The sequence below is a fragment of the Podarcis filfolensis genome, assembly GCF_964270895.1.
Source record: "Podarcis filfolensis genome assembly, chromosome: 6".
Lineage (NCBI taxonomy): Eukaryota > Metazoa > Chordata > Lepidosauria > Squamata > Lacertidae > Podarcis > Podarcis filfolensis.
Window position 1 is genome coordinate 85,179,444 of NC_139609.1, and position 14,404 is coordinate 85,193,847.

At 46.6% G+C, this 14,404-nt stretch overlaps 1 protein-coding gene across 5 annotated transcripts in view; it reads right to left on the bottom strand.

Moving 5' to 3' along the window:
* The window catches only part of PMEPA1 (prostate transmembrane protein, androgen induced 1), an 89,242-nt gene that overhangs the window by 9,982 nt on the left and 64,856 nt on the right, over nt 1–14,404 (bottom strand). For 3 of the 5 annotated variants that reach the window (XM_083619137.1, XM_083619135.1, XM_083619134.1), the window contains exon 2: nt 7,188–7,342. In XM_083619137.1, coding sequence (XP_083475263.1) covers nt 7,188–7,301 — 114 coding nt within the window. In that variant the 5' untranslated portion in view covers nt 7,302–7,342. Of the gene's footprint in view, nt 1–7,187; nt 7,343–9,863; nt 10,029–14,284; nt 14,390–14,404 lie in introns of those variants that run through there. The other 2 variants (XM_083619136.1, XM_083619138.1) reach the window with 2 other exon arrangements.

A 14,404-nucleotide genomic window follows, 5' to 3' on the forward strand; every position in this document is an offset into this window, starting at 1 on the left:
TAGCAGAATTGCTACCTGCTGGCTCACAACCTCTTCGCAATCTAACAGGCATGATACAAAAGGAAAAAGGCTGAGGAGGGAAGAAGAAAACAGCTGCTTCTTCAGTGGTCAGTTGACAGGGCAAGGTTGGTCTCCCCTTTGCCGTATGCTTCTCCTCCCCTATTTCATTCTCACAACATCCCTGTGAGGCAGGTTAGGCTGAGAGTGGGTGTTCTTCTTGAAAGACAGGAGGCACAGCCTTTCCAGAGTCAGGCGGCAAAGCCAGGGTGCAAATGTCAAGAGTTTAGACATCACCTTGCCAACAAAGGTCCGTATAGTTAAAGCTATGGTTTTCCCAGTAGTGATGTATGGAAGTGAGAGCTGGACCATAAAGAAGGCTGATCGCCAAAGAATTGATGCTTTTGAATTATGATGCTGGAGGAGACTCTTGAGAGTCCCATGGACTGCAAGAAGATCAAACCTATCCATTCTGAAGGAAATCAGCCCTGAGTGCTCACTGGAAGCTGAGGCTCCAATACTTTGGCCACCTCATGAGAAGAGAAGACTCCCTGGAAAAGACCCTGATGTTGGGAAAGATGGAGGGCACAAGGAGAAGGGGACGACAGAGGACGAGATGGTTGGACAGTGTTGTCGAAGCTACCAGCATGAGTTTGACCAAACTGCAGGAGGCAGTGGAAGACAGGAGTGCCTGGCGTGCTCTGGTCCATGGGGTCACGAAGAGTCGGACATGACTAAATGACTAAACAACTACAACACATTATGTCAGTGATGTTTACAACAGCCTTGGGAGGCAAGAGCACTATGATAACCTCCTTTTAAATAAGATGGTCCTCGTATTGGGGAAAGTACTGTATTTCACTGGAAGAGCACACTATTTTGCATGTGAGTAGTACCAAGTTCCATCCATCCTTAGCATCGCCAGATAGGGCTGCAAAAGGATCATGATTAAAACATGAAAATCTGCTGCAAGCAGATAGGCATTACAGAACTACATGAACCAGCATCAGGCAGTATCTTAAGTAGCAGGAGTTTGCATGGGAGAGAGAAGTTGAGAGAACCATAGCTTGCCTGGTGACACCTCTAAATTATTGGCTGAGCCATCTATTCCAATTTCGTCTTGCTTTGGCTTGCTGCCCCTTGGAATGCCAGCAGCCAAAAAGAAATCAGACTGGGGAGGGATGCCTGCTTGGAAGCAGAGGCCATGGAATACTATCAAATTCAGCTTAAAGGTGATGGGAAAGTTGCCCAGAAAGCCCAATACAATATTTATTTTCACAAAAATCCTTTTTGGCAGGGGGCAGAGGGGGATGCAAGCATGGGTTAAATAGAAGAAGTGAAATTCACAGGAGGTGGCTCAAGAACCTTCAGGCTTTAATGTGACCGGAGCGTGGCATACTATAGTCAGATCCATCGCTCTGCACACGTTTGCTTCTGGCTGCACCAACCATTACTATGCAGTCTGCAAGGGATTGCCGGCCCAGGGGTTGCAGCCCTTGAGCTGAAAAGGGGCTCCTCAACCCGCGGGGTTAACAAATCCACTCTGCATCGTTGTGTTTTCGTTCCCAGCTCTGCAGACAAGGCATGCTGCAACCAGAAGAGGAGGCCAGAAGTGATTTATAGGGCAATGAGATGTTGCTCCAGATGCTTCCCCCTTCCTTCTGTTTTCATAGGAAATCTTGTCTCAAAAATGTCACACACAAGATACGAGGCTACTCTGGAGTGAAAGATAACCAATGCCGGTTTCATATGGAATATTAATTGACTTGCACCATTTGGGTGATGTAACTAATAAACCGGCCATATTTCAGGAGGCTGCTGTGTGTAGTTAGGGAACTTGTCGAGTACCCCTGGATCTTAAGGTCTACTTTTAAGTCAGAAAGCACAAAAACCACACGAAAGAAAAATTAGAGGCACACGTATAAATGCATCTCCAGATGGTAGCAACAGAGATAAAATCAAAAGGGCATTGTTAAGCTTCCAGGGAAATGTTATTCTGTTGTGTTCTTTCTCTCTCGCTCGCTTCCTTGGTAAGGTTTCATTTAAAGAACAAACAACCATGGCAGAATTATAGATCCACATTTTTTAAAAAAACCTTGTGGTGAGATTTCCCAGTTGTTGTTTTTTAAAAAAAGATGGTGCAAACCTCAAGCCACCTAGATTGCAACTTCCCTTGCCAGGGGCAGCAGTTGCATAAGGAAACTTGGAATTAAGAAAAGGCTTTACAAAGCACTTAATATGCATTTCCAGCAGCGCTTCCGAAGACAGGTTAGTGCTGTTATCTCCACAGTGAGTTCCATAGCAGAGACAAGAGCTGAAATGGGGACTTCCTGGTTCCTCACTTGGTCTCTAAAGTTGCAGGTCTATTGCACCCTTAAAAAGGTAAAGGTGCCCCTGACCATTAAGTCCAGTCGTGACTGACTCTGGGGTTGTGGTGCTCATCTTGCTTTATTGGCTGAGGAGCTGGCGTACAGCTTCCAGGTCATGTGGCCAGCATGACTAAGCCACTTCTGGCAAACCAGAGCATCGCACGGAAACGCCGTTTACCTTCCCGCCGGAGCAGTACCTATTTATCTACTTGCACCTTGACGTGCTTTCGAACTGCTAGGTTGGCAGAAGCAGGGACTGAGCAACGGGAGCTCACCCCGTCGTGGGGATTCGAACCGCCAGCCTTCTGATCGGCAAGCCCTAGGCTCTGTGGTTTAAGCCAGTGGGGGCTTGCTTCTGAGTAATTAACCACACTCCATGAAATTTGCATAGAATGGTTAGGTTGGAGATGGGGAACCTGTTGACTACAGTCCCTGGCTGGGGTCTTTGGGTTAGATGGGAGCTGAGGCCAGCAACATTTTGGGAGGCCAGAGGTTCCCCACTCTTATATAGTAGTAGTAACTGCAGGACATCTTCGGGAGAAGAAAAGGTTAATGAGCAGACCCTGCACTAATCTGGAGTGCAGCCCCTAAGACGGTTGGATGGTGCCTTGTACGCCTCCTTCCAACAACTCCTGCAGCCAAGCTGGTGCCAAACATCTTGCTCTGCTTTCCGTTGGACCACATCAACGAGGCCAAGAGAGGAGTCTTGTCTGGGCAGCCCAGGACCTCCATACACACTGTCCAGGCTTGTGCCCCCAGAGAGGTCACTTTGGTGCTGCTAGCACAGCAAAAGGAACGAGGGAGGAGCAAGTTTCTGGTCTTTGCAACCACGGCAGGCGCATTTGACTTGTCCCCCGGGAGGTGCACTTTGTTGTCTCTCGAGATAAACCGATGCTAACAACTGTGGTTTTATGGTTGCATCTTTTAATGCTCAAGGATTAGCTTGCCCTAAGAAGTGGCCACAAGCCCTGGACTTTGGGCTTGCACCAGGGTTGGCAACTGGTCCCAAACGGCAACACCTAATTTTCATACAAGATGGGAGGATGAGACCCGTTGCTCAGAAGGGGGCAAGGAACTGCTGCAAACAGCCATTTGGAGCAGTCGTCCTTAATCTTTGCAAACAGATTTCATCCGCATATGCCGTTGCGGGAACCCACTAATTTATTTATTGACCCTATATTTGTATGGTGGTCGAGCTGCTGTGGTGACCCACCTTAGGTCAGGCTGTGTCCCAGCAGCAGATCCCAAACCACCAGTTGAGGACAAATGCGTTAGAGCAGCATCTGTGTGCTATGCGCAAGGGCAGCGCTGCACACATGGGATTCCACTTGGCTTAGAGGTCTGCTTGATAACAGTTTACAACACTGGGCAGAGGAGCGAATCACTCCGAGACATACAAATGCTTATTTTTTCATCATCCCATAGGGCATATTTACTAAGTGGTGAGTGTATCATCACCTTATGCTCACTGGTTTATATTTAATTTAGCAGTGGGCAATGTCATTGCATTATGCCATCTGCCGCTCCAAAGTCTTCAGGCTGATGTCTGAACACTACTGCGGGGAAAGAGGTGGATGGAGCCAAGCTGTCCTGCAACCCCAAAGCCGATGCTTTGAAACATCTACTCCCATCACTCTTAAGATAATCATATGCCTTCTACTGCATACAACAACCTTACATTGTTTTTATTCTGGACAAACGGATCCAGATTAAAATGTCCAGAGCCAGCCTTAAACTCTTCACAGCTGAAAAGCAAAAGGTCAAGAGAATGCCTCTTCATTTATTAATGGATTTTTAGTCTCGTCTATCAAATAAAATTACGCCCAGAAATCAAGATTGGGGGTTGGGGAAAAAATGGCCCTCCTAGGCCCATCGGTGCTCAAAGCTACTGCTTGCCTCGTTTTCTTTCTTTAGCCAACATGGTGCCCTGCAGACGATATTTGAAGGCTGCCTAAAATCATACTTCCAGGGCATTTGTGCCCCTGCTACTGGTTGCAGATCTCAGCTGCCATCGCCCCCAGGACCAGCCTAAGATACACTGCTGCAATGCAAGGCGGTCTCCTCCACCTTCCATGTACAAAAGGCAAGCCAACTTGCAGGTGAAGATTTCTTCAGCAATGGCAACAAGGCAACTGAGAATACCAGGATAAACTCAGTGGGTGCCACACACAGCCCTGTCCCTCAGCATCTACCTCTCTTGACTAATGGGAGGGCCGGCCCTGCTGCTCCACTTCCCAGTCAGCTATGGTGCTAGACTCCTAAGACCCTGGTAGTCCATCTGGATGCCATGCTCATTTTTACTGTTAAATACCCCACACTTGAGAAGAGATAAGGATGTGAGGCTCCTAAATGCAATACGGCAGCAGCAGATAACCTTTGGACCTCTAGATGCTACTGGACTACAACTCCCATCATCCCAAACTTACTGGCCATGCCAACAGGAGCTGATGGGACTTGGAGTCCAATAACAGCTAGAGGGACACAGCTCCCTGCTGAAACATTTGTTCAGAGGGGCACATCACACATTACACAGAGGCAAACATATGCTCGGGAGGGAGTTGCAGCTGGTCATGTCTCCCTGACAAGCGTGTTTGAATGGTGCATTCACACTTCACAGCTCTTTCACACTTTAGGTTTATATAAAAGTAAAGGGACCCCTGACCATTAGGTCCAGTTGTGACCGACTCTGGGGTTGCGGCGCTCATCTCGCTTTATTGGCCGAGGGAGCTGGCGTACAGCTTCCGGGTCATGTGGCCAGCATGACTAAGTCGCTTCTGGCAAACCAGAGCAGCATACGGAAACGCCATTTACCTTCCTGCTGGAGCGGTACCTATTTATCTACTTGCACTCTGACGGGCTTTCGAACTGCTAGGTTGGTAGGAGCAGGGACCGAGCAACGGGAGCTCACCCCATCACGGGGATTCAAACCGCCGACCTTCTGATCAGCAAGTCCTAGGCGCTGTGGTTTAACCCACAGCACCACCCGCGTCCTATTAGGTTTATATACGTCCACCTAAATAAAATAATGTGAGCTGCAAAGCCATATGTGCTCTTGGTTTTACCCACTAGGGGGAGCTTTGCTGCCCCTTATAGGACTGCACCCAACATAAGAAGGCACTGCCTTTATTTAACGGAGAGAGACTGAAACCAAGTCACAACTCCTTCATTACTTTCAGATTTTGCACTTTGGACACATGACAAATAAGCTCCTTCAGTTTCATATTCTGTGGCTAGATCTGCGTATGCTGAAAAACCATGTGTGTGTCAGGGGGAAGCATTCCCACACAGCTGGGTGCAGAGTAGACTAGTATTTTTGTTCCCTGGTGTGCTTGGTTTGATCTTGCAGAGTAATTGTCGGTGAGCTTTCAAAAATGGTAATCCCTGTTTGCTGTTTGGAATGCAGCAGGCCACAGTATCGCCCCAGTCTACAGCCTCCATTTGCAGCAAGGTCAGGTAAAAGGTAAAGGACCCCTGGACGGTTAAGTCCTGTCAAAGGCGACTATGGGATTGTGGCACTCATCTCACTTTCAGGCAGAGGGAGTCGGTGTTTGTCGAAAGAGAAAGCTTTCTGGGACACCATGAGAGAAACCAGAGCGCATGGAAACGTCGTTTACCTTCCCGCCACAGTGGTACTTATTTATCTATTTGCACTGGTGTGCTTTCGAACTGCTAGGTTGGCAGAAGCTGGGACAGAGCAACGGGAGCTCAGCCTGTCACGGGGATTCAAACCAATGACCTTCCGATTGGCAAGCCCAAGAGGCTCAGTGGTTTAGACCACAGCACCACCTCCGACCCATTGCACAGGCTAGATTAGGTGGTTTCACCTAGTCTAGCCTGCTGTAAAGTAACAAAATATTGCCTTAGCCAGGAATGCACAGCTTTGCAGGCAAATTTCAGCACCAGGTTTGCCCAGAGCAGGGGTGGGGAGCCTCTTGAGATGACACATCCATTGCTCTGAATATTCATATTGGTTTTTAATTGTATTTTTATGGCTTCTTTTGTTTCTTATGTCCACCATATAGTCTCCTATTGCAGTTTGAATTCCGTAGACTTGCAATTGCTACCACAGGTCGAAAAATCATTAAGCAGACGGCCAAAACCCTCAGCAATTTTCAACCGGTCTGGGGCAGAGAACATTTGGGAACCGCTGACCTTATGTGCTGCTGCTGCTACCTGTATATTTATCGTTTAAAAAGAATTATACTGCGGAGTATGATTTTCAGCTGTTATCTTAAACAATGCATTGTTGCTTTGGGTTTTGTTACCTATCTAACTTGGGGGGCTTTCCTATAGAACAGTGGGATAAAAATACATTATTATTATTATTATTATTATTATTATTATTATTATTATTATTTATTTATTATTATTATACAACAGGAGTGGGGTAGGGGGAAGTGCCGCAACTTCCCCAGTGTACACTATAGTACAGTTTTGCCTCTAATCTACTAAGCTGGGGAACAGACAGCAAAGCATCGTGGGAGAGCTGGGGAGGGCCACAGGCCTGATCTTAGGCCACAGACAAGCCCATGGATCCTAAAACTTTCTAAGATTATCACAGGTCCCTGCTGCACCTGACACCATTGCCAGATAGATTGGCCACACTGGTGGACATTAGAAAAGTTTGCAAGACTATCAGCCCACATATATTTATATATGGACCACTCCAAGTGAGATTGTGAGGGATGTAAAAACCAGGTCAAAGTCCTCCCACCATGGCTGTTCCGAAAGCACCCAGGGTCAGCTGGTGAGCACAGCAAACAACATGAACCAGGCAGAGAAGCAGGAAAGAGTTCGGGGAGGCAGACACAGGCTACTTACTGATGATAGGTTCTCCTCTCTCCTCCGTCCTTGACTGTGCCGATTGATGAAGGACCGTGCAGAGAGTTTGTAGTGATTCAGCAGACACGTGATGACGACCACCATGACCATCATCACCACCACAATTATGATTATCTGTACAAACTCCAACTCCGCTACAGGAAAAAGGAGACAAGAAGGAGGGAAAAAAAATGCTTATTTTGAGATCCTGGGAGGAAAAGGCACCAAATCAAGAAAAAGGTACTAAGTGATGCTGTGTCACAAAGCAAGAGGAGAAGTGCAGGTGCTGCCAACATTTGCAGCAGAGCCATAGCTCTGTGGTAGAGCAAATGCTTTTGCACACACAAGGTCTCATGTTCGATCTCTGCCTTCTCTAGGCACGGCTGGGGAACACCCCTGTGCAAAACTCCGATGAGCCACTGCCAGTTACTGCAAGATGGAAATGAGCTACGTGGACCAGTGTCTGGACTTGGCACAAGGAAGCAGCCTATGGTTCTAATGGTGGATTTGGCATTTGTCAACGCCTAGGCATCCGCTTAAAGCAAAAGAGATGCAATGCAAAAGGGATACAAACACCAGCCAAGAAGTCCCATGAGTGAGCAGAACAGTCCAAAAGTAAGAGAGAGATGGAGCATCCATCTTTCCCAACCCAAAAACGGGTGTGCGCATCGTTACCCATTTGCTCATTCATTTAAAACATGGGCTAAAACTGAAGTGGAGCTTAAAAATAAGAGCAGGTTGCAAATCAAGACTGGGGTGGGTGGTGGTGGTTAATACTAACCATGTTACAACCTGGCTCCAAGAAGATCCAGTCAGTTCAGTTTTGGTACAGTTATTCCGTAGCCAGGCAAAAGAAAACTGAACACTTAAAACTAAATATGCCACAAACAAAAATTGCCCCAAACTGGTTAGCTGCACACTCCATGCCATCTCAAAAGTCAGCAGACTTATAAGCCAGTTTCTCTACAACACACCATAACCACTGTGACTAAGCAATGGGCATCTAGTAAGATGCACACTGTGTTCTGTGGCCCCTAACTTTTCTTCATAAGCTGCAACAATCTAGGCTGCAGAAAGCAGTGTCGGCATAGTACATGGCTTTTTAGAGCCCTACAGAGACTTGCCCTGGGCTCAATGGGGCAGTAGCAATCATTCAGCCAAACTGGTCTTGCATAGGCTCCTGCCTGCCAACGTGTAATTAATTTCTGTCAAAGGAAATGCATGGATTCGCATCATAAGCGAGGACTCTAAAGAGCTCTGCTGGAGAGTGTTATTTGTATGGAAGGTATGTGGAGGTCTCACACTGCGTCATGGGTACTCCAGTGCAAGAGAAAGCACCACTAGATTGCAATGACAGGCGGGTGTCACTCTGTCTTCTGAAACAGCCAGGAAACAAGGCAGGTGAAGAAGGAGGTCAGGTGTCCTCTGGCAACCATCCTTTGCCTCACCTGAACCAGTTGAGAGCACTTATGAGTTCATTTCCAAGCACCGTCAGGGCATCAGGTAAAGAGTTTTTAAAATTAATTGGGCATCTCCAAGACTGTTGTCAAAAGGTGCCCCACCTTGGGGATTTTTGGAGACAACACTGAGGAGACAGACCTAGTCAGGAAGGAGAGTCCACTGAGGACATCTAATATGAGAGCTCTCCAAAACCTGGAGCTGGCAATGATCCTTGGCAAGTTAAAGGAAATTGCATATTGCCAGAAACTTGATTATAGGTGCTTTTGCAAGACAAGTTGGAATGCAATCAGCAAAGGGCGCCATATTTGCTGCCAGAAGGGAAAGCCCACCTTTAATCTTTGCTCTGCTATCCGCTATTACTGTAACACACCAGAACAAAAATAGTCCTTAAAAAAAGAAAAGGAAAACAGGTGTGCTTTGAACTGCTTCAACCTTGCTGCCTTACCAAAAAGTCAGTCTGCAGTAAGGTTTCTAAAATACCTCTCAGGGAAACATTGGGCAACCGCAATAAAGTTTCGAGAAACATACCTTGCACCCCCTTCTGATCCCCCCCTCCAACTCCCCCCACCCCGCATGGCATTTCTCAGACACAAACTTCCCATTGACGCTGAGCAAACCCATTGACTGACGCACAGCTGATAGAAACACACACAGACACACAAAGCGTGCAGGCTTTTCTTAACCTACGCTGATTCCAAACCATTCCCAGTGGCATCCGCATACCAGACTTCCAGACGTAATTTAATTCAGTGCTCAGTTCAGCCAGCTGGCAGTGGCAGCTTGAATGGCTTGAGTTGGCACAAAAGTGTATTGCACACAAAAAGGGGGGGTGGCTGGGGGTTGAGAAGAGGAAGAAATGCAATCCAAGCCACCAAATAAACAAGAGCAAGCAACAACAGGCTACTAGTTAAAACTTCATTTGAGAAAGAGAGAGAGAAGGGAGCTTTCGGCAGGAATAGCTCCACGAGCTTGAGGATACAGTTCCCCACACTTTGCTTGGAGGGTGGCGTGGTTTTGGAAGGGATAGAATTTGATCCCAGAGACACAACACAGTCATTTGATAGAGACTATTATTCCCAAACAGCTTAGCCCAGGGAGGGATGTACGATCCCAGGCAGACAGCACAGTGCCACTCCTGCATAGCTCGCTTTTCTGTCTGCCGGCCAAGAGATTAAGGTTGGAGGGGGCGGAGAGCCACAAGAGAAAAATGCTCACCTGTGCTTTGGGCAGAAAGAAGGAGCCAGCCTTTCCCTCATGAGCTACATTTGCCAGACTTAGGAACTTTCTTGGAAAGAAATGGAGCCAAAAATTCATCAGGGCCAGGGCTCAGAAAACAGATACTTAGGGAGACCCCTTATTAAATTAAACAGGTAAATTTCCCTTGCATGCCCACTGCAAATCACCTCTCCCACCCCAAAGTTCTATTTGGACAGAAGTTGCAGGTGGGGGATGAATAATAATAATAATAATAATAATAATAATAATAATAATAATAATTCTATGAGTGAAATTCAGATCTCCCCGTCTGACTTGTCTCTCTCACCAACAAACAGAACGGACGGCTTCTCCTGTCCCTGGACTTTGGGTGAGCTTTCCTCCTCTGTTATAAAGGGCTACTGACTGATACTTCACCCCTCTGCCTTGGCCATCCCTGTGAACATCACAGCTTATCCCAGAGACTCAGGGCAGCTTGAAGGTGGCGGCCAGATGAGACTAAGGCATGTAAAAGAATTCATCTATCATCTATCTATCATCTATCTATCTATCTATCTATCTATCTATCTATCTATCTCTCTATCTATCTATCTATCTATCTATCTATCTATCATCTATCATCTACTGATGTATAATAGCCGACCCTTCATCAAGTCCCAGGGTGGGTTAAAGCAATCCAAAAATCAGTATTAAAAACAGTTAAAACAAACTGCAGTCACAGGAACAGAGTAATGGATAAATTTCGTCCCACTTGGTGTATTTTTATCCAGGGGAACATCAAGTGCCTTCTACCTACACTTATGCGAGCTCAGGTGTAAGAGAATAATAGTGCTGAACTTTACCATTTTCTTGCTTGGGAAACTAGGAGGGTGGGGTGGCTTGTGAGTTGCAGTGCTTAAATCACAGGATGCAAGAGGAAGAAATGGCCTGGTCCTTTTTCTGGGATCTGGCTAAAAAATGATGAAAGGGGTTTGTGGAATGAATTCGTGGGCTCCCTGGGTGGCTTTTAAAAGAGGATCAGACACATTTACAGGGCATAAGGCTATCCATGGCTACTAAGCATGATGGCTATGCTCTACCTCCACTCCATCTCATTATTAGGTGAGATTGTGTCATGCATGTTCTGGCACACATAAGCTAGGGTTGCCATATGCCAGGAATTTCCCGGGATTTCAATGGCGCAATTAGCTTCTGGGGGATTTTTTTGGGATATCGGCAAAATGTCCAGGGGTTTTGCCCAGTGAACAAGGAAGTGTGTGTTAGAATATCACTCTTTGCTCTCCTTTGGGGCGGGGAGTAATTCCCCCCCCAAAAGCTCAAAACTATGATGCTGATTCCCCCCCCCAAAAAAGCCGAATAACTTTTGTTTCCGGATTTTTTTCTTCTTGAAATATGGCAACCCTATATAAGCATGCCCAGAGAGCACACTTCCTCTTCAAGTCGCTGAGTCACTGCAGCCAGTTGCCATGCATTGGGGATTTAGAGAGCCAGGTGTTTAGAAGATTTGAAACCTGGAGGCTGGGTGTGTCTTAAACAGGTAAGGAGAAATCAGCATCGGGTGGCGAGGAGCACTTTTCGAGAAGGCATCGAACACCATTGCAGACTGTTTTCATCTGAAACTATGTTCACAGACAAGCAGCCATGGAAACAATTCTTTAAAAAGAAGGGGGGGGGGAGATGGGGGTTCTTCTCTCCCAAATCTACTCTGAGTTCCAACGGTGGTTTTAGCCAAGAAAGGAGCAATGCCTTGGATTGGGTAGTTGGGAGGGAGACTAGATGACTCTAAGGGTCCCTTGCAACTCTATAGTTCTATGATTCTATAATTTCTTTTATGCAATTAGTTGCTAAGTGCTGAATTTAGTGGGGTGGGTGGGAGGGAAGGGATAAGATGATTGGTGAGAGTTCCTTCTGGCTTCCACACGTGGTTCAGCGCCAGCATAAGCAAACAAAATGTGAGGCAAACCACCCAGTCCTGCCAGTTACCTTGGAGCAGAGTCTGCAGAGTCGCAGCTGCTCTGCCAACCACTAGATATTCCCCACAGTATTACATTTCCTGCATTTCTTCCCAAGGGTGCCCCAAAGAACTTCTATAACCACGAACCAGACCCTTGTAAAAACTTTTATTTGCTTGCTTAACTTTGAATTAATTAGTTCGGGTTCAACAATATTCCCTGATCTGGCCTTGTCAGCTAAATGTGTGTGTGTGTGTCTCTGTGTGTGTGTCTGTGTATATGGGGAGAGAGAGAAGTGGAGGGGGAGGATATGATATTATTTTATGATATGAAATTATTTATTTACAACCTGCTTTCCGTATCATAGCATACACCTCAAATCAGCTTACAAATTAGAACAATAAAACAGCAACTGTATAAAAACCATGATCTCCCATAACCAGTTTCAGCAATAAAACAACTTTTTAAAAAATACACAACGCGATTGGCCAAATAAAAAGGAATGAAAGAATAAAGCCTCAAGCTGCAGCGATGTGCTCAGTTTGTGAGATTTAGGCCACCCAGCTGTGTGGTGTAGTGGTAAGACTACCACCTGCACCCCTCAACCTAATTTCTTGAACCTCCAGCAGCCTCTGGGGACTGGTGGACTCATCTACCACTGGCTTTGGCCCTACAACTATTAACATATGGCCCTCCACAGATTACCCACAGAGGAATGTGGTCCTTGGTTAAAGTGTCAAGCTACATAGGACTGCGGAGACCCAGTTTCAAACCAGCCTTAAAGCCCATTGGGTGATCTGGGGCCAGTTGCTGTCTGACTAATACTAGTACTAATACTAATAGTACCCTGCCCATCTGTCTGGGTTGCCCCAGCTACTCTGGGCAACTTCCAGCATATAGGAAAACATAATAAAACATTAAAACATTGTAAACTTCTCTCTACAGGTGTCTTCTAAAGGCTGTACAGTGGTACCTCAGGTTACATACGCTTCAGGTTACATACGCTTCAGGTTACAGACTCCACTAACCCAGAAATAGTGCTTCAGGTTAAGAACTTTGCTTCAGGATGAGAACAGAAATCATGCTCTGGCGGTGCGGCGGCAGCAGAAGGCCCCATTAGCTAAAGTGGGGCTCCAGGTTAAGAACAGTTTCAGGTTAAGTACGGACCTCCGGAACGAATTAAGTACTTAACCTGAGGTACCACTGTATAGTTCTTTATCTCCTTGACATCTGCTGGGAGTGCATTCCACAGGGCGGGCGCCACTACTGAGAAGGCCCTCTGCCTGGCTCCCTGTAACTTTGCTTCTCGCAGTGAGGGGAACCTCTGGAAGGTGCTTGGAGCTAGATTCCTACCTCTTATGGTTGTTGTGAGGATAAAACCATGTTTAGCGGGAGAATCATGTACACTGCCTTAAGCTCCAAGGAGGAAAAGCAGGATATAGATGTGATAAACAAGCAAGCCTGGCTACCAGAAACAAGGAACGGGGGGTGGCTTATATGAGACTTACAAAAAAGGGGGCAGATTTGAGCAAAATGTGCATTTGCTAATTTGTATGTATATGCAGCACAATCTATCTCGCCACAGTGAGGAAAGACTGTGAGCATTTCAGGTAGCTCCATCTGTTGCCCAGGTACCACCAGGTGATCTGTGGCAAGTTAAAGGGCTCTGCTCCCCCTTCCCAAGTCTAAAATAAACTAGTTGCACTATTTTTACGGACCTCTGATGTATTCCCACTGTGAAAGGAAGCCGATGGAGGTGGTGGTGGTGCAGAATTCCCACCCATCTCATTGTGGTTCGTTCACTGTGGTAGTGATACCTTCCTACTTGCCCAGTGGTTGGGCCACAACAAGTATTGAATGGGCTGGGCATCCTCAGGTTTTGGCCTGGCTATGGGGGCCTGAGCAGGTCTCAGACACACCTTGAACTGCATTTGGGAATCATTAGGAGGCTAGCACAGCCACTGAATAATAAAAAAAAGGGTGTGTGTGTGTCTGTGTGTGTTTGTGTGTGCTACTTCTGCCACCTTCTGCCAACCCACTTCTGCCAGCAGCCAGCCCCCTAAATATGACGCCAGTCTTCAAGGGCAGCCCCACGTAGAAAGCACTGCAGCAATCAACCCTGGGGATTACTCAACCAAGGTTCTTGATGACAGTGTCCTTGTTCTCTGCAAGGGAAGGTTGCTAGTCAATACGTCAAACGCAACCGACAAAACTCGTCCTTCGCCAAAACCCTTGAACTCAGAAAACCTACAACAAACCCGAGAGGCACTTTACTTAAAGAAGAAAATCAGTAAGAAAAATGGCCAGCAACTGGGTACCGTGCCATGCTCCCCATCATTCCTCTGCACCCATCTTTTCCAAATTTTGCAGGGTGGCTTGCCCTTTCCCGCATACCCCCCCCCACTAAACAAAAAAAGATAAATAAGCTCAACCTTAACGCACCACACGCATCAACTCAGCCTTATTTACCGTTTTCCACAATGCCTTCAACATCTATGAGAGCAATCGCTGCCAGCGAGAGTTTCATTGGAACCAAAAAATTATAGTGGGGGCTGGAGGATAGAAATTTACCCAGCAACAGTATCCAAA